We start from the raw sequence: 23,041 nt of genomic DNA on the forward strand, positions 1-23,041 counted from the left end.
AGGACTGCAGAAGGGAGGGTCCTTTAATCTCCTGTTGTGCATTCCTCAGTAAGGAGTGTGTAGGGGGAAACCTTCCTGGTGATGGGCTAAGCAACCTTCATATTTCTATTTTCTAGTCCTTAAAATGGGAACAAAAGTAAATTGAATGAAAATGAAACCATGACCACTCCAAGGTATGGTTGAGAAGGCTTTTTTTTTTTTTTTTTTTTTTTTTTTTTTGTAGCTTTGAGGAAGAGAGCAGCTAGAGGAATCTGGAAGAGTTCAGAGCAGGAGAAAAATACTAGACTGAACCTGGCCAGGAGAGAGAGGAAGAGGAGCAAAGAGGGAGGGGGGAGGAAAGAATGGGAGGGGGAGGGAGAGGAGGGGAGGAGACATGAGAGGGCCAAGAGGGCAAAGGGAACCAAGAGAGCTATGGTCAAAATGGCAGGGTTATATATAGGAATCAGAAGCTGGGGGAAGGGAAGCGAAGCCCCTGGGCTGGAGAGGGGTAGGGGACAGGGTATGCCAGCCAGGGTAATTCTGTAATGTAATCCGTGCTTCTGAGTACGGACTGAGGGAACCTGGAGGCCAACAAAGGTCTTGATATGCTAACAGGCACCAGGAGCAATATGTCCCCTTTTGCTAGAGATTAGCCCCTAACGAAATGCTGGCTTTTTTTTTGGGATGGGGGAGGATCGGGGGCGTGGTGGCACACGCCTTTAATCAAAGCTTTCCGGAATCAGAGGCAGGTGCGTATTTGAGTTCCAAGACAGCCAGGACCCTGTCTCAATAAACAAACAAAAAAGTTCCTCTTTAGGGAGTTGTTAGAAACACTGAATGAGATAAACGGTTAAAAACGTTTTATAAACTGCAAGTGTGTATTTGTTGCCAAAATTCACCCTGCAGAATTCGCACTGACTTTACTCCTCTAATCTACAAAGTTAGGTGGGTCACTATCCCTTTAAATTCTTCCCAATCGCCTAAAGTTGGACAAATCCGCACATGCGCACTCCTCCCGGCCTGACAGTCGCCTTTCGGTTACAGCCTTCCCGCAGCTAGTAGCAAGGAGGTTAAAGGTCCTCCCACACAGAATTTATGCGCAAGCGTAAACTATGATTGGGGGGCACTTTATCTCGCAGGGAGCCCAGTCCCTTTTTCGCTCTTCAAGGCTCCGCCTCCTGCGGCCAATCAGCGGGCCTCACCCTTTGCAATGACCAATGACACTGAGCGTGGGGGCGTGGCTGGACGTCCGGGGGCGCGGCCTGGCGCTGAGAGAAGCGGCGGGGCGAACCAGGGGCTCTAGTGAACAACGCAGCCGGACGGAGGTCGCCGGCTGGCGGCTAGAGGAAGTGGCCCGGGCCCGGTGGTCCCCGAGATGTCACGATGGCTGTGGCCATGGTCGAACTGTGTGAAAGAGCGTGTCTGCCGTTACTTGCTACAGCACTACTTGGGTCACTTCTTTCAGGAGCACCTCAGCCTAGACCAGCTCAGCCTGGATTTGTACAAGGGCAGCGTTGCCCTGCGGGATATTCACCTGGAGACCTGGGTGAGGAGAGCCGGGATGGTGCGGAGGGAGGAAGGTTTGGACTGGAGGACAGGCACTGTATTTAGAGAGGCCAGTGGGTCCCGACTGCCTCCGCCAGGCCCACTGGTTGGCCCTTCTTTTTAACCAGAAACTAGGAGAGGAGTCCCTTTTTTCCCACTCCTCGGGGGAGAAACAGGCTGGGAAATGGTGTCACTTGCTAGGAGAATGTCACCATTATCATACGGGTTTAGGGGATTGGAGAAGGGGATTCCCAGGAGTTAAGGAGAGAAGCCGAGAAAAACTAGGGGGGGGGGGGAGCCGGCAAAGATTGTTGACAGAGTTGGAACTGGGGTAGTTAGGGGAGGCTTTAGGGGGCGTTAAGAGCCCTGCCAGGGGCACCTGTAGAAAATGTATCCTGACCTCCTGACCCTTATGATCCTGGGCATAAAGGGTGGTGATCGCCCCCGGATGTGGATGTCAACACAGCGTCACTGCCTGCTATGTTGATCCACACCTCGTGTGACTGCTGCTGCTCTCTACTTCCTGCTTTTGGGAGAGTGGGAGGGCCCTAGCTTGGGTTGGGGAGGGATTCTCTACCTGAAGGGCAGCCCTCCAGGGAGGTGTTGAGGTCTAGCCTCGGGCAGGCTGGGGGTTGGGGTAGAGGGTGGGATGAGATTCTGGAAGATGATGCTTACAAGGTCTGAGGCCTAAGATGTGGAGTCTGGCTGGAGGCTGGGGGTGGCAGATGAGGGGCACTGACTCACATCTCAGATGACTGGGGAGTAGCCAAGGAGCCACCAATTAGAGGCTCCAGTTCGGGGCTGGTATGGGGTCAGCCCTCCAGCTCCAGGGCAGTGGAATGGGTATGTGGCAGACTTTCTCTTTTTTATCTGGTCTCTGGGCTTGACTATGCCTTGGGAACAAATGAATTGTAAAGCTGGCATCTCCTAGTGGGCTGGTATAGGGGCCACTGACCTCTTCCTTCAGCCTCTTAGGCTGCCCTGAAAGAGACCCCAGCATCTGGGTTCCCCCTGTTTGCTTCCAGTTCTCTTTCATCCTCCTTTTTGGGGGAGTAAACAGCACCGGCTGTTTTCTGGCCTCTCCTATGACAGTACAGGCCCCAACCCCCTCTCAGCTATTTGCCTTGCAGCCCCTACCTAGAAGGCTTTCAACGAGACCACATGCCCAGGGACCAAGTTGAGATGGGAAGCAAGGCCTGGGTCCCAGTCTTAGTTTTCATTGTAACTGGAGAGACTAAGCCTAGGCCTCAGTTTCCCCATCCATGGATGAGAAATTTTGAGTCAGTCTCCTCTTGCCTCCTGGCTCTGGTTCTGGTTGTATTTGTTTGTTCATGGGCCCGGCAGGTGTTTATCGAAGCCTTCTCTGGTACCACCCAGAGCACCTGGGGTCATAGAAAGAAGGTCAGTGACTCATGCCCTTGGGAGCTCTCAGGCTGGCAGGGATGCAACCCCAGCACAGACATTTCTATCCTCCTATGTCTCAAAAAATGTACAGCTCCACCATGGATCTAGGAGTCAGGACCTGTGTGGCTGCAGGTCAATCCCTGTCCTGGACATTATCCCCTTGAACTCTTTGCTTGCTGCCCCCTTGACTAGGTCCTTCCTTGTTCTTGTGCCTGGAATAGACCACCATCCTGTGCCCTCTGCCTGGCTGCTTCCTCTTCACCCTTCAGTTGTCCCTTCCTTGGTGTGCCCTGCTGGGTTAGGTGCAGGCTCTGTCTGCCCCTTCCTTGTACTTGCTCACTTCTGAAACTCAACCTGGCTACAACCTAGCCAGACTGGGAGGTAAAGACATTTATTACCTAGCCCTGTAGCCTCTGGTTGCCACATAGAAAGTGTGCAGCATCTCATGTAGCCCAGGTTGGCTTCTAGGTCAGAACAGACAGCCTTGAACTCCTGATCTTCTGTCCTCTGCTTTCCTAGTGCTAAGATTACAGGTGAGTCCCACCATACCCAGTTTCACTTTGCTGGGGATGGGACCAGGACTTAGACAAGCACTCAACCAACTGTAGGCCAGGCTGACCTAGATCTTGAGAAGATTTACCTACCTCTGCCTCCTGAGTGCTGTGATTAAAGGCATGCCGGCCACCACGCCTAGCAGTAAATGGAGTTTTGAACCTAACAAAAGGAACTTTAGCTGGCCCAAAGGGTTGAGCAGTTTGATGGTGAGATGAAAACAGGTCAGGGTCAAAGAAGGATGATCATGTCAAGGTGTTCTCCAAGACAATGGCTGTGCAAGACTGTGGCAGGCAGCCATATTTGGAGTTCCAGTGAGCTGACTTACCTTGCCTCTTGCTCAGTCTGTGAACGAAGTCCTGAGGTCGATGGAGTCGCCATTGGAACTGGTGGAAGGCTTTGTGAGTTCTATCGAGGTGGCTGTCCCCTGGGCTGCGCTCCTCACTGACCACTGTACTGTGTGTGTATCAGGCCTCCAGCTTATCCTGCAGCCCCGACAGGGACCAGGTGAGAGCAGGGGAAGACCAAGGGTGGGAAGTTGCTGGGAATGTTCCAGAAACTGTCTGGGCCTTTCTACCTGAGCCCTTATTCCTTCCCTCAGGACCAGGGGCTGCTGACTCTCAGAGCTGGTCCTCATGCATGACCACAAGCCTGCAGCTGGCCCAAGAGTGCCTGCGTGAAGGGCTGCCTGAACCCTCAGAACCACCTCAGCCCCTGGAGGGGCTGGAAATGTTTGCACAGACCATTGAGACTGGTGAGCAGGTCCCTGCTGCTGGTCTGTTCCTGGGCGCTCCATAGTCTGTAGGACAGGGCCCTAGACGGTAGCATGGCAGCCGCCATGCTACCTGCTGCACCACCTAACTCTAGACACTCTTCATAGTGCTTCGGAGGATCAAGGTGACCTTTCTGAACACTGTTGTGAGGGTGGAGCATTCAGCGGGTGATGTGGAACACGGTGTTGCTGTGGAGATACGGATACAGAGGTAAGAATGAAGGGAAATGGGGGAAGATAAATGCCTCTACCCTCTTCCCTAGCAAGGCTCCTAAGAAGTGACAGGGTAGGGCAGGGTTGGTGAGAATGGGGAAGTGTGTGCTGCTCAGAGCCTGCACTGGGACCTAGAGCCAGGAGGTACAGGCCTAAAGGGACTGAGTCTAAGGACCCTGAGACTTGGGAAGCCCCTGAACATCTTTAGAGAGGGGGCTCTGGCCTGGGGTTATCTGACAAGGCCAGACCTTTCACTACCCAGACTGGAGTACTGTGATGAAGCAGTGCGGGACCCAAGCCAGGCACCACCTGTGGATGTGCACCAGCCACCTGCCTTTCTGCACAAGCTCCTGCAGCTGACAGGGGTCCGCCTGCACTTTGAGGAGCTGCCCTCTCAGGTAGACCCGCCAAAGCCCCCTTTGCAGATCGGCAGCTGCACGGGGTTCATGGAGCTAACAGTGAAGCTGAAGCAAAACGACGCCTTCCCGGGCCCCAAGGTGAGCCCCAGGCCCAAGAGTCTGACCCATCCTAGACCCACTCCAGAAGTGCTGAGCTGATTGACCCTAGGTCAGAAGGAGGAGGAGCCAGTTATAGTGGTTCATACCTGTAATCCCAACAATTGGGAGCCTGACAGAAGAACTTCAGTTCAAGTCCAGCCTAGACTACAGAATAATTCCAGGTTTTTTTGCTTTTTGTTTTGTTTTTCTGAGACGAGTTTTTCTGTGTAGCCCTGGCTGTCCTGGAACTTGCTCTATAGACCCGGCTGGTTTTGAACTCAGAGATGCTCCTTCCTCTGCCTCCTTAGTGCTGGGATTAAAGGCATGTGCCACTACTACCCAGCTTGATTCCAGTTCTTGCAGTGAGGATGAGGGGGTGAGCATTGCTATATCTTAGAATCTGAAACAACAGAAACTCTGAAAGATTAGGTTGGCCAAATCCATGCAGCTGCTTGGTAGCAAGTTTCAAATTACAGCTGGTATCTCACCTCCCCAGGGTATGGGTAGGGGGGTTGCTGTTCTTGGGTGGCATGTAAAGGCTCCACAGCTGTCCACTCGGTCCCCAGTTGGAGGTATCAGGGCACATGGGCTCCCTACACCTGCTCTTGACCCCACGTCAGCTCCAGCAGCTTCAAGAACTACTCAGAGCCATCAACCTTGCAGGTAAGACTGCCGGGCACTGGCTGGCAGTGGGGTGAGCTAGGGATAACCAGGTAGGCTATATTGAAGCATCTTTCCTACAGACCCAGGAGACATGGCTACCAAGCTAAACAAGAGCCGTCCCCTGGGTGCTGAAGACCTGTGGCTCATTGAGCAGGATCTGAACCAGCAGCTGCAGGCGGGTGCTGTGGCTGAGTCCCTCAGCCTATACCCTGTCACTGACCCCCTCAATGTGGACAGCACTGGTGGGTGCCAGGCCCTTGCAGATTGGAGGGGCCGTTTGTGCCAGTGTAAGAACCAGGGGGCTCAGCCTACGTATTCCTGACTGCCCTTCCCTCACCCCCAGACCTCTTCTTCTCCATGGCTGGCCTCACAAGCAGTGTGACTTCGGCTGTCTCTGAGCTCTCCATGTACAGTGTAGACCTGGGCTCCTCTGCTCACAGTAACATGGTCTTCCACCAGCCCTCTACCCCAGCCCACTCAGGTGGTAAGTTGACCCATTAGGCTCTTATTCCAAGGCAAGATGGGGAGGAAGGAGTCTTAGGATGGTGGGGTGTCAGATACATGCAAGAGGTCTTAGTGATGCCTGTAGACCCACCATCATGGGGTTCCCAAGGCTCCTCACTCAGTGGAAACTAGTGAGGCAATATGTACAATCTAGGCTTCTTTGTTTCTTTGAAATTTATTTAGTTTGTATTTTGTATGTGAATGTTCTGCCTGCATGTGTGCCTGCAGGCAGAAGAGGACATCAGATCTTATAGATGGCTGTAAGCTACCGTGTGGGTACTGAGAATTGAACTCAGTACCTCTGGAAAAGCAGTCAGTGTTCTTAACTGCTGAGCCTTCTCTCCAGCCCGTAGTCTGGGTTCTTAGTGAATGCTTTGGCCAGGAACTCCAGCTCTTTGGGCTCAGTTCCCCCTTCTACAAAAGGGCATAGTGAAGATCAGGCTGTATGTTTTAGTTAGTAGTTGAGTGTGTAGGTCAAAGACTGGTATAGGTACTTTATCACATCAGCTGACCCTTCTAGCACCTTCAGAGGGTTAGACTGAGCCTGGTCAGAGGAAATGGCATAAAAGAGAAATCAGGTGCCACCCCTTCCAGGCACATGTGATACAACAGATTTGGCTTCCTATAGTCTAGTTTAGCCAGTTTCTTTCTTATTTCTTCTTCCTCCTTCTCCTCCTCTTCTACCTCTTCCTCCTCCTCCTCTTCTTCCTCCTCCTTCTTCTAGACAGGGTCTCACTTATGTAGCCCTGGCTGGCCTGGAATTCTCTGTATAGACCAGTCTGAACTTGAATTCACAGAGATCTACCTGACTGCCTGACTTTGCCTTCTGAGTGCTGGGATTAAAGGTGTGTGCCACCATGCCCAGCCTAGCCAGGGTTTCTTCAACCCTCTGTTTAGTGGCCAACTGTAACTCCATTTAAGATACCCAGGAGCAGCCCCTGTTGGAGCCTCTATTCCCCCAGGCAAGATGGCCCCAACTCCTCTTCCGGACACCATGCGCCCTGACTCACTGCTGAAGATGACCTTGGGAGGTGTGACCCTGACCTTGCTACAGACAGCTGCCCCATCTTCAGGACCACCTGACCTCACCACCCACTTCTTTGCTGAGTTTGATGCTGCCAAAGATGGGCCCTTCGGCTCCCGAGACTTCCACCACCTCCGGCCACGCTTCCAAAGGGCCTGCCCTTGTAGCCATGTCCGGTACACACCACAACCTGATCAGGGACCTGCAGGGAACACCCAGAGCCCACAACTCACCCCCTGAAGCTTGTATTCTTGCCCGCAGACTAACAGGCACAGCTGTTCAGGTATCCTGGGAGCTGCGGACTGGTGGCCACAGTCGGAGGACAAGCAACACAGACGTGCACTTTGGGCAGCTGGAGGTGCTGGAGTGCCTATGGCCCAGGGCCACCTCAGAGCCAGAGTACACAGAGGTGAGGGCAGTGGAAGGGCCTGAGGGGTTCAGACAGACCTATCAGGCCAGCCTGACCTTGTTTACTTTGTGTGTCCCGGTGTAGATCCTGAGCTTCCCCAGTCATTCGGGTCCCCAAGCCTCAGCTCGACCCTGTGCCCACCTTCGACACACACAGACCCTGCGCCGGGTGCTCAAGGTAACCACTCCCTGCCCTAACCAAACCACCCCTTTCTCTTCAGGGACCCTGTATATCTTCTCGTTCTGACCTTGTTATTACTGTGGCCTGATTCCCCCTTCCCTGCCTATGTTGAACCTCTGAGATTGACAAAGTCAAGTGCTGGTAGCTTTTGTCTAAGCCAGCATGATCCAGGTGTAATGGCACAGCCTTGTAGTCCCCGCCTTTGGGAAGCTGAGGCAGAAGGTGACAAGTTGGAGGCCTGCCTAAACTATAGATTGAGTTCAAGGCCCATCCAATCAACTTATTGAGGTTTTGTCTCAAAGTTACAAAGGAGCTGGCATGCCCGCCCCTGCACAAGGGTCATATGCAACTTCATGAAGCATTCCGTGTTTTATTTTGTTTTTGTTTTTGTTTTTTTTTTTTTTAAAGGAGCCAGGGCAGCACAGTGGTCCCTAGCATTGCAGGTGTTTAAAGCCCCTTTCTGTCCCCTGCTGTGGCTCTTATCCCAGCTCCTGTTCCACCCTTGGGAAGCCTTGGAACCTTGTTTCAGTTTGTGGAAGCCCCTTCCTACCCTGACCTCACTTACCACAGCTGACCTAATCACCTTACCCCCAACTAGAGCCGGTCCCGGCGATCTGTTGCCTGCCATTGCCATTCAGAACTGTCCCTGGACCTAGCTGACTTCCAAGCTGATGTGGAGCTGGGGTCCCTGGACCGACTTGCTGCCTTGCTTCATCAAACCACCACACCCTCTGAGCCACCTGCTGGCCTACTAGTGAGCTGCCCTGCTGGTTCTGGGCTGGGATGGGAAGCTGGCACTTAAGCTCTTGCAGTCCTCTGTGACAGCTCTGACCCCAGCCCTTCCACAGACCGATCCCCCACAGGCCACCGAGCAACAGACAGTGTTTCGGCTCTCAGCACCCCGGGCCACCCTGAGGCTACGCTTCCCCATCCCAGACCTACGGCCTGAGCGGGATCCCTGGGCTGGCCAGGCTGTGCGAGCTGAGCAGCTGCGATTGGAGCTGAGTGAGCCCCAGTTCCGTTCAGAGCTCAACAGTGGGCCTGGTCCCCCAGCTCCCACCCGCCTGGAATTTACCTGCTCAGATCTGCAAGGTAAGGGTGGCCAGAGGACTGCTGGGACAGAGGCCTAGGCCTGTTGGAGAGGTGGGTTTGAGATTACAGAAGGGTCTGGGTTATAGTTGGAGCAGACCCCAGCACAGGCAGAGAGGCCCATTTGTCCCAGGGACACTGACCTGACCCTGTCCTCTCTTCCCCTCCAGGAATCTACGAAGATGGAGGGAAGCCACCTGTCCCCTGCTTGCGAGTCTCTAAAGCTCTGGATCCCAGGAGCACTGGGACCAAGTACCTCCTACCTCAGTAAGAGGAGTGCTGGAAGGCGCAGCTGGAGAGGAGGGGTCTACTGGTTTTGGTGGCAGGCCATTAATAGGCCATTGTCTTGGCAGGGTAGTGGTGACCCTGAACCCCCAATCCAGTGGCACACAGTGGGAGGCAGCCTCTGAGAAAGGCCGGGACCTAGAACTGTCCACTGAGAGTCCCTGCGAGCTGCGGCAGCCTGAGCCCTCACCCTTCTCCTCCAAGCGGACCATGTATGAGACAGAGGAGGTGAGGCTCCCCAACTTCTCCACTGTGGGGCTGGTTCATGCATAGCCTGGGGCCCACTGCTGAGAGGAGCATCTCCTGTTCGGGTAACAAGGGACTCTGGAGCACCCACCCTTGTGGGGGGTGAGGAGGGCAGCACTCCAGGGGCAGGCCCTCGTGCCCTTTTGCCATCCAACACCAGTGGTACATTTGGGCCTTGAGACCCTGACATTGACCACTATAAGTGCTAAGGGAGAGGCGGTGGAGAGCCTGGGGAGAACCGCCTGGCTTCCTGGACAGGCTCTGCTCCCTGGCGGCTCGTGTGTTTCCTCCTCTGGAATTGTCTTGAAGGCTGTTGTGAAGACTGCCGGGATTCACATTCATGAGGAAATGCTTGGGCACTGTGTCCCAGTGAATGTCCCCAACCTCAGTAGAGAGGGTACCAATGGATGGATGGATGCCAGAATCTCCAGTTCTGAAGCCAGAGACAGGCCCAGGCAGGTCTCCTGGCTGATGTTCCTTACCTGTTTAGATGGTGATCCCTGGAGATCCCGAGGAGATGAGGACATTCCAAAGCCGAACGTTGGCGACGTCCCGCTGTACCCTGGATGTGATCATGCCCAGTGCCCACATCTTCCTGCCCAGCAAGGAGGTCTACGAAAGCATCTACAACAGGTGGAGACATGGGGTAGGCTGGGCTGGGCTAGGCTGAAGGCCCTGTCCTCTCTTACCGCTGCTGCCGCTGCTCCCATGTCAGGATCAACAATGACCTGCTCATGTGGGAGCCTGCAGACCTGCTTCCCAAGTCCACTGCCACTCGGCCATCTGGCTCACTGGGGTTCAGGATGTGCGAGTCAGCCTTCAAGCTGGGTATGAGAGGAATGCTGGCTAGACGGGGAGGAGTCCAGGTATGGGCAGAGCAGGGTCAGCCCTCCACATCTTCCCACCTGGCCAACCTGTTTACTCAGACTCAGACTCGGATGAAGAAGACACCCAGTTCTTCTCGATGGCATCAGGTGCCCCCCATACTCCTGCCCCTGAGCCTTCCCCTCGTCAGTCCCAGAGTACCTTCTCCACACTTGTGACAGTGCTGAAGGGTCGGATCACCGCGCTCTGTGAGGCTAAGGTGAGGCAGCCCAACTCTAGAGAGTTCCTCTTGTAGAGCCAAACAAGCCTGCCAACTTCAAGTTAGGAACTGAGAGCAGAAAGCTTAGCCGGCCAGCAATACCTATTCCACCTGTCCATCAACCCTCAACAGCTGTCGGCCACTCCCCAGTCTTTCCTCCATGTAAAGAATGGGGGTCCCAGTGCCAGCAGGGTGGGGCCTGTCCTCCTTCAGCTTGCTGCCCATGGTGCAGACTGGAAGCGAAGCCTGACAGGAACTGGAGCTGCCTCAGGCTAGGATTGACTCCAAGAGGCCCCTGTCTCTGGGTGTTAGCGATGCTGGGTGCAGCGGTGAAGCTAAGCATTTGCTTGCTCTTCTGCAGGATGAGGCAGGGAAGCGGCTGGATGTCACTCACGGGGAATTGGTACTAGATGTGGAGCAGGGCACCATCTTCAGTGTTGCCCAGTACCGTGGCCAACCAGGGCTTGGCTACTTCTGCCTGGAAGCTGAAAAGGCGACACTCTACCATCAAGGTGTGGGGGCCACTGCATATATATCAGGCCTGGCTAGGGAGGTTTCTGGAGGGCTGTGGGTTGTAAGTAGGGTGGTCAGCAGCCTCAACAGGGCTCACAAGATTCCTCCTCAGCGGCCGTTGAGGACTACCTGCTGCCCACTCACCTGGAACTACCCAGCTTTGCTCCCCCGGCTCAGCTGGCTCTAACCATCTACCCATCAGAGGAAGGGGTGACTGAGCGGGGAACCTTGGGCCGCAAGGGCCAGGGCCCCCCGATGTTGTCTGCAGCCGTCCAAATCCACCTGGACCCCCATAAGAATGTCAAGGTATGAATTCTGCGGGTCACCTGCTCACTTGACTTGGGCAACTGCCTTCTTGGTGCACGCTAGAGCTGGACACCCACCCTCTCTCCTGACTGTACCTCCTTCCTCCCCAGGAGTTTTTGGTGACAATAAGGCTATACAAAGCCACTCTACGCCACTACATGGCCCCACCTGAGCAGAGCTGGCATTCCCAGGTGAGCAAAGTTACCAGGGAAGTGCCATGGCCCTGAGACTCTGGATTTCTGATTTGGGCAAGCAGGTCAAACATGGGCTGAAAAGGCCAATGTGAAAACTACAGACTGAACTGGAACTGACCAGAGCCCCTGACAAGGGGTGTGGTAGATAGCTGATGGGCAAGGGGCAGGTGCCAGGCCAGGGTTAGAGGAAGAGGGTACTTTGTCCTCACTGCTGCCCGCCCCCCATCTCTCACCCTGACCTGTGTAGCTGTTGGACTTCTTGGATGTCCTGGATGACCCTGTGCTGGGCTACTTGCCCCCAACAGTCATCACTATTCTACACACACACCTATTCTCCTGTGCTGTGGACTACAGGTACCTATGCTGGGGGGTAGGGGATACAGGGGCAGGGACCAGCTCAGATGTAAGGAAACTGCTCCAGCCCAAATCTGCCCCTCAGGCCCCTCTACCTCCCTGTGCGAGTCCTCATCACTGCTGAGACCTTCACCCTCTCCAGCAACATTGTCATGGACACCTCTACCTTCCTGCTCAGGTATGCCTGCTGCCCCAGACCTGGGCCATCCCACTCCTAGCTGGGCTGTGGCTGACTTCCTGCTGCCTGTCCACTCAGAGCTTCTTGGAGCCATCTGTATTTGGGGTGACGGTGTCTTAAATTCTCACAGGTCCTCAGGAATGGGAGTTGTTTCCACTTCCACTCCAAATCAGACTTGAGCCTGGGTGTCCTGGATTTGTAATCTCCATTCTGGGAGTTCTAAAAGTATACAAAAGAATGGAAAGCTAGAACATAGTGCATAACCAAATGCAACCAGCACCAGCATGAGGTGTGGCTCTGCACAGGCACCAGAAAGGAAGGAAAGAGCACAGTACAATGCCTACTGGGAAAATTTAGATTAAAAAAAAAGCTTTGAAAAGTTTTTAGTGGTGATGGCAATTTAACCCAGGTCCTCATGTGTGCTCTACCAAGAGCTCTACCAACTGAGCTGCATTGCCAGCCTACATATTTTTAAAAATATACTAGGTGGGCATAGTAGTACACGCCTGTGGTCCCAGCAGGAGGTAGCAAGAAGGAATGGGTTCAAACACAAAACCTTGTCTCGAAAAGAAAAAATTTAACGGGCCTTGGTGGTGCATGCCTTTAGTCCCAGTACTTGAGAGGCAGAGGCAGGTGGATCTCTGTGAGTTCAAGTCCAGCCTGATCTACAGAGCAAGTTCTAGGACAGGCTCCAAAGTTACACAGAGAAACCCTGTCTCGAAAAACAAAAAAATTAACAACTGATTCTAATGGAGTAGGTGGGTGATTCCAGCTCCTTTTGAAGCTGGATAATTGTGCCCAGACAACTTACTGAGAAAGAGATGTAGCTCAGGTTAGACCATGACCCCATGTGGGTCAGATCATGTGTTCAATCCCTAGTGCTAGATGGACAGACAGATAATGGGGGGGGGGGTGCCTTCCACATACTACTAACCAAGGTCAATGGAGAATTGTCATAAATCTCGTAAGAGTAAGTACCTGCAGGGTCTTCCTAGGCCCGCTGTGACCATCAAGGGACAGTGCCAAGGTCTCATCACTGTAGCTTCTTAGGCACTTGGACCTCTGCCCATCACCTGGAGGACCCCTCCTACCCCTCTGCCCAGCTACCACTGAGCTGCCACCTGCAGTGGCTCCCGGGCCCTTCTCAGCCCTGTTCCCTACCAGGTTCATCCTTGATGACTCCGCTTTGTACCTGTCCGACAAGTGTGAGGTGGAGGCCTTGGATCTGCGGCGAGGTAGGCAGGGCCTGCGCTGGGCTCCCCAGCACTGAGGGGACAAGCCCCGACCCACTGAGAGCAGTCAGCCGTCACCAGCTGCTGGCCTGTTGTTAGCTACACATACATGCACATGCATGCGCACGGCTGTGCTGGACACACTGGATTCTTCCCCTGGGGTGGGTAGTGCAGGGGGCAGGGTGGACAGAGACAGACCATGAGGCCCTCCTGCCCTCTGTCTCAGATTATGTCTGTGTCCTGGACATCGACCTCCTAGAGCTTGTAATCAAAACCTGGAAGGGCAGCACCCAGGGAAAACTGGTAAGCGAGTGGCACCAGGGTCAAGGGAGCCCCAAGAAGGCCATTGTCCATCGTTGTCCATGCCCTTGTCAGCCTCGACAGGCTACCGCTAGTGTTCCTCCAGGGAAGGGCTAGGTCCCTGTGAGTGTCCTTCCAGCTCACTGAGGGCACTGTAGGTCCCAGTTCCTCTCATCTTCACGGTGAGATGACAGTTCCTGTATCACTAGGCTGAAGTCAGGGGCAGGGGTGGGTTGTCAGCAGTTGTCTGGGATGTCTACATGTTTAGGCAATGAGGTACTGCCTCAGCTGACCAGACAAGAGGAGGTCCCTCTGGGTGGGGGAAGAGCTGAGAAGCCCTGTGGTACGGGATGGGGAGCCTGGCATGTGGTGGCTCCGGTGCCAATGCTATGCCCCCCGCCCCCACAGAGCCAGCCACTGTTCGAGCTGCGCTGCTCCAACAATGTGGTACATGTGCACAGCTGTGCCGACTCCTGCGCCCTACTGGTTAACCTGCTCCAGTATGTAACCAGCTCTGGTGATCTGCATCCCCCACCCCGGCCCCCCAGCCCCACGGAGATCGCTGGCCAGAAGGTACAGGTGAGGCCTGGCCACATAGGCTACCAGAGCTCGGCCAGGCCCCTCTCTTTATACAGACACGAGGCCTGGAGCTGCCCCAGGTGCTCACTCCTGCCCTTTGCCTCTCCTGGCCCAGCTCTCAGAGAGCCCTGCCTCCCTGCCTTCATGCCCTCCAGTGGAGTCCGCCCTCATCAACCAGCGAGACCTGACTGATGCCCTTCTGGATACTGAGCGGCGTAGCCTGCGGGAGCTGGCCCAGTCATCGGGTCAGTCGGGTGCCCTAGGGACAGCAGACCCATCAGGTACCCTCAGGCTCATCTCCTCACACTGGCCTCCTCTCCCATAGGTGGCCCCCTTCCTCAGGCCTCTCCTGTCTCCGTCTATCTCTTCCCCGGTGAACGGAGTGGGGCCCAGGCCCTTTTGCCTCCTCCTGGGGGCTCTTCTCATACCTTGGAGTCCTGTTCTAAGGCAAAGGAGCATGAAAAAGAAGAGGAAGGGGACGGAGACACCCTGGACAGCGATGAGTTCTGCATCCTTGACGCCCCTGGCCTAGGCATTGCGGTGTGTTGGGTTGGGATGTAGGTTCTGGTTGCTCTGCCCTTCTAGAACTCTTAGGTAAGGGAAGCAACCTGGCTCTGGGCTTGATGGAACAGGGAGAAGTCCTTCAAAGTGCGGGAACAAAATACCCTACACAGACGGGACAGAGTGGCAGAAGGAGTACCGTGTAACTGCAAGGATTGGTGGGGTGGCCAAGCTCATTGAGGCTCCAGGTGACAGGACCAGCGGGAGCAAAACTTCTCCTGGACAGACCACCCAGACACAGGCACTGGGCTAGCCGTCCAGCAGAGTCGCTTCTTGTTGTTAAAATAGAGGAAGAGGAAAGGGAGGGAAAAAAAGACAGGTGCTGGCGTTGGCTACCTCTTTGTCACATCTTTGGTTGGCTATTTCCTGGCAGCCCCGAGATGGGGAGCCCATTGTGACACAGCTGCACCCAGGCCCCATCATCGTGCAGGATGGACACTTCTCCCAGCCACTGGGAAGCACTGATCTGCTGCGGGCACCTGCCCACTTCCCAGTGCCCAGCAGCCGTGTGGTCCTGCGGGAGGTCTCCTTCATCTGGCACCTCTATGGGGGTAGAGACTTTGGCCTTCACCCCACTCACAGGTTAGAGGCATGTGGGTAGCAATTGGTGGTATTATGATCTGGGCATAGCCTCGCTGTGGCCTCCCAACACCTAGCAGCAAGCCTCATGCATCTCTTGACACTGACCTTGAGTTTTTCCTTGCCCTGGCCTGACACAGGGTCTCCTCCTCCCCCAGGCTTAAAGGACTGCTGAGGTTGGGGAGAGCAGATATTTCCTCAGAGTCAGCTTAGCCCCATGTATCTTTCCAGAGCAAGAGTTGGCTTCACAGGCCCCAGGGTCTCCCCTTCCCGCTCCTCTGGTCCCAACCGGCCTCAGAACTCTTGGCGTACCCAAGGTGGCATCGGACGACAGCACCAGGCCCTCATGGAGATCCAGCTCAGCAAAGTGAGTGCAAGGCTGATTGAGGGGGTGAACCCAGATTTGAGGCTCTGGGGAGAGAGACCCTGTCAGATAGTGCAGGGTGGTGGCATACGATAAGGGATTCCAGAGGGATTGGATACCAGGAGCCACAGGTCATATGAAGGAGAGAGTGGTCCAAAGAGCCCGAAAGGGTGTTAGAGGTTCCAGTTTTCTTAGAGCAACCTTTTTTTTTGCTGAGCAAGCATGGTGACAAATGACAGAGCATGCAAAGCTGTTGGTAGCTGAGAGGGCTCAGGAAACAGCATCCTTGCAGTAGCTAGAAGACCTGGTATGAGCCAGAAGCATCCAGAAAGGAAAAAAGTCTTTATAACAGAAGTTTGAAGATAAGATGGGCAGAAGTCAGTCAGCCACACAGTGAGCAAGTACAAGGACAGGTGTGGGGGGGTCAGGGCCCCCATAGGACAGGAAGCAAAGCGTGCCCCCCGGGACGTGGCTTAGGAGGGTGGGGCCTTGCTGAGCAGAAGGAAAACATTTAGAGGAATGTCTGACAAGGTAGGCTGTGGGAAGATTGAATGGATTGGAGCTGGTCAAGTTTAGTGTGGGTAGGTTGGTGACAGTAATTCAGCTGTGTTATCAGCCAAGTATGGGCCCAAAGTGGGACAGGGTCAGGAAGGAAAAGGACCCCAGAGCCTGACTCAGTCCTCATGCACCCACAGGTGAGCTTCCAACATGAAGTATACCCAGAGGAGTCAGCCACAGGGGGCCCTGGCCAGGAGCTGGAAGAGCGGCCACTGTCCCGCCAGGTACTCATTGTTCAAGAGCTAGAGATCCGAGACCGGCTGGCCACATCCAAGATCAACAAATTCCTTCATTTGCACACAAGTGAGCGGCTTCCAAGGCGCACACACTCTAATATGGTGAGTGTACCTGGGTATGAGCAGTCTCTTTCCCATAGACCCTCCTTAGGGTGTTGTATGCCTGGAGGACAGAGTCCAGCCTCAGTGGAGGGAACAGCATGACAGAGAGAGGCAAGGTTGATGGCAGTTGGGAACAGGGTTCCCAAAAAGCCCAGCAGATACCCAGTTTACCCTGTGCCATCAGCTTACTATCAAGGCGCTGCATGTCGCTCCTACCAGCAGCCTGGGAGGACCAGAGTGCTGTCTCCGGGTCTCCATGATGCCTCTACGGCTCAATGTGGACCAGGTGAGTAGATGGGCAAGGGCAGAACCCAGAGTGACCCCCCTCCCCATCACCAGGCCCTGGATCTGACCCAGAACTCTTCCTACAGGATGCGCTCTTCTTCCTCAAGGACTTTTTTACCAGCCTAGCAGCTGGCATCAACCCCATGGTCCCAGGGGATGCTTCTGCGGAAGGTGAGAGACCAGGCCAGGGAGGGGAGTCTAGATCCTGACCGCCCCGGCCATCCCCATTTCCATCCTGGGTCTGTGGCCTTTCTCCTTCCAGCTCACCGAGAAACCCACAGCCGGCCCAGCAGCCCCCAGGGAGGGCAGTCTGAGGACACAGAGACAGCAAGTAGTCCCCATGAGGCTCCAGGCAGTGGCCACAGCTCCTCTGACCCACAGCCCATCTACTTCAGGTAGGAAGAAGAGCTCTGGGCCAAGCTGTCTGCCAGCTAAGTCAGTGACAAGGTCAGTGACCCCGGATCCTCTCCCTTCTTCCACCCTCAGGGAGTTCCGCTTCACGTCCGAGGTGCCCATCTGCCTGGATTACCATGGCAAGCATGTTACCGTAGACCAGGTGGTGAGTGGTGCTATCAGACAGGCTGTGTGAGCCACTCTCTCTGGGTCCAGGGTCTGGGACGAAGATTCACATTGCATATCCCAAACATAACCACACACCCTGTGCCCCTCCCAATAGGGCACTTTCACAGGACTCCTCATCGGCCTGGCCCAGCTCAACTGCTCAGAGCTAAAGCTCAAGCGGCTTTGCTGCCGGCATGGGTGAGCCCCCTCCCCCCCCATGGAGTCTACAGCCTTCACTCTGCTGTTTCTCAGGGGTTGCATGGCCTTGGCCAAATCTTTACTCTTCTCGGGCCTCGGTGTTTCTTTTGTAGTAGGCTATCGCTGCCCCACATAGCTGGGTAGGACAATGGGGTAGGTGGGGTGCTCACAGTTCTTGCCCCTGGGCTCTTGGTGTGTGGCTTGCCCCCACCTCATCCTTGCTGCCTCTTCCTTCCAGGCTCCTGGGTGTAGACAAGGTGCTGGGCTATGCCCTCAATGAGTGGCTACAAGACATCCGCAAGAATCAGCTGCCTGGCCTGCTGGGAGGTGTGGGCCCCATGCACTCAGTTGTGCAACTCTGTGAGTGTCTACCTTTGTTTTTTTATAGACAAATATAGATGAAGGGAAGTGAGGAAAACTCCCCCAAAGTGGGAGGGGGTTCCAAGGGAAGGCCACACTTTTAAAACAATTCCATTTGTCTTGTGTGTGAGAGTGTGTGTGTGTGTGTGTGTGTGTGTGTGTGTGTGTGTGTGTATGCACACCACAGAGTACATATGGAGGTCAGAGGACAGCTTACACAAATCACTTCTCCCCATCCACTCTGTAAGCCCTGGGTGTTGAGCTCAGGTCAGTAGACTTGATAGCAAGCACCTCTACCCGCTGATCCATCTTACTGGCCCTCCTATTTTATTTGGTTTGGTTTTTGAGGCAAGAGTCTCACTATGTAGTGCTGGCTATCCTGGAACTCACTGTGTAGGCCAGGCTAACCTCAAACTCACAGAGATCCTCCTGCCTACTTTCCAAGTACTGGGGTTAAAGGATACTGGCACCCTTTTGGGTTTTTGTTTTGGTTTGGTTTTTCAAGACAGGTTTCTCTGTGGCTGTGGAGGCTGGTCTTGAACTCACAGAGCTCCACCTGCCTCTGCATCCTGAGTGCTGGGACTAAAGGCATGCACCACCACAGCTTGGCTCCCTATTTCATTTTTTGAGACAGAGGCTCATGTCGCATGTGCTGGGATCACAGGAATGTGATACCACACCTGGCTTGTGCCATCCAGGCTAAGAACTCCTGAACTTGCACTTGGATGCTAAGAGCTGTATCACATATCTGTAATTCAAGCACTGGGGAGGCAGAGGCGAGAGGATTGCTTGTTAGTTTAAGATCAGCCTGAATGAGGGCTAAACCAGGCTAGTGATAGCCACTTAGCAATATTCTGTCTTTTACAAAAGGAAAAAGAAACTGGATTAGGAAAGGGGTAAGGGTCTGTGGGCAGAGAAGAGAGGCCAGAGCCACCTTAGCATCTCTGATAATCCTGTCCTTTAGTCCAAGGGTTCCGGGACCTCCTATGGCTACCCATTGAACAATACAGGAAAGATGGGCGCCTCATTCGGGGGCTGCAGCGTGGCGCTGCCTCCTTTGGGTCATCCACAGCCTCTGCTGCTCTGGAACTGAGCAACCGGCTGGTCCAGGCCATCCAGGTAAGTGTGGGGCTGGACAGGAAAGGGACAGGCTCCTGATCCTGTCCTCACAGTTCTGCTGAATGGTGAACTTGAAAAGACTGAGCACAGATAAAGGCCACATGACCATCGTAGCTCCCATGGGGGCCAAAAGTATGTTCGGGCTATCAGAGCCTACCATGTTCCCATGCCATTTGTGAGAGTATACAAGGAGCAGATAGAGAAAGAAACTGGCCCTGGTTCCTCCAGTTTCACACTTAATGGGCTCCAGAGCTACACACACACACACACACACACACACACACACACACACACACACACACTCTCTCTCTCTCTCTCTCTCTCTCTCTCACACTCACACTCCACCATCCCTGGTCTTCTGGGAAGTGATTTACCTTCGGGGTGGGGTGGGGTGGGGTGGGGTGGGGTGGGGCTGGGTGAGCCTGAAGGCACGTGGGAACTTTGAACTCAACCCAGAGAGGGAAGGGCAGGGTCCCAGGGGGTCTGCAGTGGAGAGGTTCATTTGGATAGGAAAGACTGGGAGAGAACACAGGAGTCAGAGGGTAGGTGGGCAGAAGGTGGGTTTGGCAGTGGGGTCTGTCTGTATAGGAGCTGCCCTCTAGCTGGGAACTAGACAGCTCAGGCAGGTCTCAGCCATGTGCAGCTTGGGTGTGAGGCCCACAGGAAAGTTTTCTCCAGCAGCAAGTACTAGAATTTTCTTTTTCTCTTTTTAATTTGCTTATTCTCTGTGTGTACCCTGGCTTATATTTTGAAGATTGAACAATTTTGGGGAATGTGGGTCTCTGAGGTTGGATTGAATTCAGGTCACCTCAAAGCAAATGACTTAACCTTCGGGGGCCGTCTTGTCAGCCCCAGAAAGGTTTGTTAACACCTCCTTAAATTAAGGAAGCAGTTTGAAGAGCTGGAGAGATGGCTCAGCAGTTAACTGAGCTCAGTTCCTTCAAAGGATCCTGGACCCTCTTCTGGCCTCTAGAGGCACTGTGTTCACAGGGTATCACACATAAATAAAAACAAATGAAGGAAATCCTCTGGGGTAAGTGCTGGGCACCACTGCAGGGGAAAAGGAGGGTGAGGAAGTACCCTCAAGAGGACAGTGACAACTTCATCCTGAAGGAGGTCTCCCAGGCTGCCTGTAAGGCAGAGACCCCTATGTCTGCTTGACCATCTGTCACCATCCAACTCTGGTGTCCTTCAGGCTACAGCTGAGACAGTATATGACATCCTGTCCCCGGCGTCTCCCATCTCCCGCTCCCTACAAGATAAGCGTTCTTCACGGAAACTGCGTAGAGGCCAACAACCTGCTGACCTCCGGGAGGGCATGGCCAAGGCTTATGATGCTGTCCGGGAGGTGAGAACCACCCCTAGTCCCACTCCCAGCTGCCCCACCCCCACTCTCACTGACCTCTGACCTCAACAGGGCATCCTGGATACAGCTCAGACCATCTGTGATGTGGCATCAAGGGGCCATGAGCAGAAGGGACTGACCGGTGCTGTAGGGGGTGTAATCCGACAACTGCCCCCAACAGTGGTAAAGCCAATAATCCTAGCAACAGAGGCCACATCCAGCGTGCTTGGGGGCATGCGAAACCAGATCCTGCCAGACGCACACAAGGACCATGCTCTCAAGTGGCGCTTGGAGGAGACCCAGGACTGACTGTGGGCACCTAAGATCTGCCCACTTCCCCAACATGCTCTCTGTGTCCAGCCAGTGAAGGATACCTGCCCAACCTGCCTGTTGCCAGTTTGCTGTGAGAGTGGGGCCTCCCAGCGTTGGGGCCTCTGCCCTGTCTGTGCACTTTTGTCTGGAGAGAAAGGACGCTGCTCCTCCCTGCTACCTGGGCCCACATTGCTGCCTTGTTCCAGAACGAGGATGGAGGAGGCTTTTGGACCCTTGGACCCCCCTCAGCCAAGTGTCTCTCCGTATCTCATGGGGAGGTGGGGGACAGATACCATATGGGTCAGTGTATTTTTAAGATCCCTGAGCGTGTGGGTCAGTGTCTGCATGAAGTGGAATAAACTTGCCCACCGCCAGCTCCTCTTCCAGGTCCTGTGTACCTGAGGCCCCAGTCTGTCCTGCCTCAGCCTATATACCAGTTCCCACCTCTGCATGCAGTACTCTCCTATTGCCACCAGGGGGCACCACACTCCACTCTCAGCCTTCTGATGCAAACCAGTCTTCCTCTTCCACATTGGGCTCAACCTAGCTACTTACTATCTTGGGTGCCTGTCACCTTGGTACTACTTCTGAGTGCCAGTTGCTGAGTGAAGCTGGGAGGAGTCTCGTGCTGGCCAGAGGAGGAATGGCTCTAGGAGCACATAGAAAAGCTACATCTCTTGGTTCTATCCATGTAGGATCCCAAAGTCCAGCCTTATTCTTGGGCTGGCAAAGCAGAGCTCCAGGCCACGCCTGTGAAGCCCTGGATTGTGGCCTAAGGCTATACCTATTAGTCTGCCAGCTAAGACAGCATTCAGGACTGGCACTCTTGAAGGTTGATTGCTAGGCCCTATGGAGGCTGTTCCCACCTTCTTCAAAGAGACTATTGGAATGTCCAGGCCTTGAAGGGGAGACATGTTGGGACAATGCTGTAGTGTCCTGATGCCCGTTGCCCCATCCCACATACCTTGTTCACAAGGGAGCCACCCACAGACTCTCCTCAGTGGCACTGCCAGGAAGTAGGTGGGTGTGAGGAGGTTGGGGATAAGTTAGGAGCCAGAGGTCCTCACATTGCTGGGCATCTCTGGTGACCCCTGAAATTAGCTGTGGCCTTTTGGCCCACACTGTAGACCTAAATATTGAACAGAGACTTGTCCTCATCCCTTAACCACCACCCCCATTTTGCCTGCCTGTGGTTAAGAGGTCAAGACAAGCCCATAAAACCTAAAGGGAGCCAAGCCCGTGGGTGGCCAGGGTCTGCCACTGGGTAGTTGAAGGCCCCGTCAGGTACTTCCTGGACCCGCCCCACCAGCTGGGGCACAGTCCAGGTCTGCTGCCCTTCGGACCCCACTTGTGATCAGTATTGATGGCAGTGGGCTAATCATTAACCCTGCCAGGGCTGGGCCAACGGCTCAAAAGGCTCCGGCCCGGGGTGGCCCCACTTCCTCCTTGTGTCCTGAAGGCCTGCTAGGTGCAAGGTAAGAGCTCCCGGCTATTCTCCACTGCTGTGCATGAATATCCCCAACTCCAGGCCCACCTGCAGTGCCATCAGCCCTTCTGAAGAAGAAAGGTGGGCATGGGGGCTTCGGGGAGCCCATTCCTGTTCTGTGGCCTCAGTTTTACTTCTTTGGATGAGGTGGCTGGAGCGCTCCAGCACTGAGGAGACAGGACCTAAATAGCTCCTGTGTCTGTCTGCTGGAAATACTGGTGTCTCATGCCATGCAGCAGGAGGCTGGGCCTGCCTAGGCTTGGGACAGGCTGCTGGGCTCTGGGGAGATGGTTGATCATCTACTCTGGCATCTTCCTTTGCAGGACTGTCCTCCCAGTGGGGATTCCTGCAAAAAACAGGGCAGGGCCATGCCCTTGGGCAGCATCCTCTGCTTCTCTGGGCCTTTTGCTCCTTTTCCAGAATGCTAAGTCCCAGCAGGACAGACACTGGGCCCTGCCACTGAAGCCTTTTGAGCCAGACTCTATGGAAGGGATGAGAATGTAAATGAGTTCCTGGACCCCTGGGTCAGCTTAGGGGTCTACCTCCCAGCTCCTTGTCATGGCAGGGAGAGTGGTGGAAGAGTAGGCAGCTTCCCACCAGTTCAGACCCGTGTGCAAGATGGCCTCCCAAGCCATGTGGTTCGCACATGTGGAGCCTGCACTACTTCAGAGAAGCTAAGCTACTTGTCTGAGGTCACACAGCTCCCAGGCCCTGGCTGGCTTAGACTGCTGAGGTACTAAACTCTTCCAGGGACTGGCTGCCCATGTTCCTGCTCTCAGCACTCACTGGATTTGGTTGGGTACCACGTCCTCCTCCACCACTTTTCCCCCCCTGTGCTGCTGATTGACCTTAGAGCCTCAAGCCAAGCACTCT

At 54.5% G+C, this 23,041-nt stretch overlaps 1 protein-coding gene across 2 annotated transcripts; it reads left to right on the top strand.

Moving 5' to 3' along the window:
* The first annotated feature begins 1,229 nt into the window (after positions 1-1,229).
* Positions 1,230-21,056, top strand: Atg2a (autophagy related 2A). Of its 2 annotated transcripts, none has more exons than XM_051193713.1 (40): positions 1,230-1,525; positions 3,825-3,987; positions 4,082-4,234; positions 4,361-4,463; positions 4,728-4,962; positions 5,529-5,625; positions 5,706-5,867; positions 5,969-6,109; positions 7,092-7,329; positions 7,415-7,562; positions 7,647-7,739; positions 8,341-8,496; positions 8,591-8,834; positions 9,002-9,098; positions 9,185-9,344; positions 9,853-9,995; positions 10,078-10,190; positions 10,289-10,446; positions 10,808-10,958; positions 11,072-11,265; positions 11,376-11,456; positions 11,707-11,813; positions 11,899-11,991; positions 13,156-13,226; positions 13,450-13,526; positions 13,932-14,102; positions 14,218-14,347; positions 14,428-14,642; positions 15,037-15,245; positions 15,474-15,609; positions 16,302-16,502; positions 16,687-16,788; positions 16,874-16,958; positions 17,050-17,182; positions 17,274-17,346; positions 17,464-17,546; positions 17,785-17,906; positions 18,871-19,025; positions 20,221-20,373; positions 20,443-21,056. In XM_051193713.1, exons 1-40 carry the CDS (start codon positions 1,355-1,357, stop codon positions 20,677-20,679), a joined length of 5,754 nt encoding a protein of 1,917 aa, XP_051049670.1. In that variant the 5' UTR covers positions 1,230-1,354; the 3' UTR covers positions 20,680-21,056. The 2 variants fall into 2 exon arrangements, with proteins under 2 accessions (XP_051049670.1, XP_051049671.1); XM_051193714.1 differs by having other exon boundaries at positions 13,932-14,096.
* Positions 21,057-23,041: the final 1,985 nt, after the last annotated feature.

The sequence above is a fragment of the Phodopus roborovskii genome, unplaced genomic scaffold (genome assembly GCF_943737965.1).
Source record: "Phodopus roborovskii unplaced genomic scaffold, PHOROB, whole genome shotgun sequence".
Taxonomy (NCBI): Eukaryota; Metazoa; Chordata; class Mammalia; order Rodentia; family Cricetidae; genus Phodopus; species Phodopus roborovskii.

Excerpts from the sequence above, each read along its gene's own strand:
- Atg2a (XM_051193713.1), top strand. The coding sequence starts at position 1,355 with ATGTCACGATGGCTGTGGCCATGGTCGAACTGTGTGAAAGAGCGTGTC. Across the intron at positions 3,988-4,081 it reads GCAGCCCCGACAGGGACCAG|GACCAGGGGCTGCTGACTCT; the intron begins GTGAGAGCAGGG and ends TCCTTCCCTCAG. Across the intron at positions 19,026-20,220 it reads GGCTGGTCCAGGCCATCCAG|GCTACAGCTGAGACAGTATA; the intron begins GTAAGTGTGGGG and ends GGTGTCCTTCAG.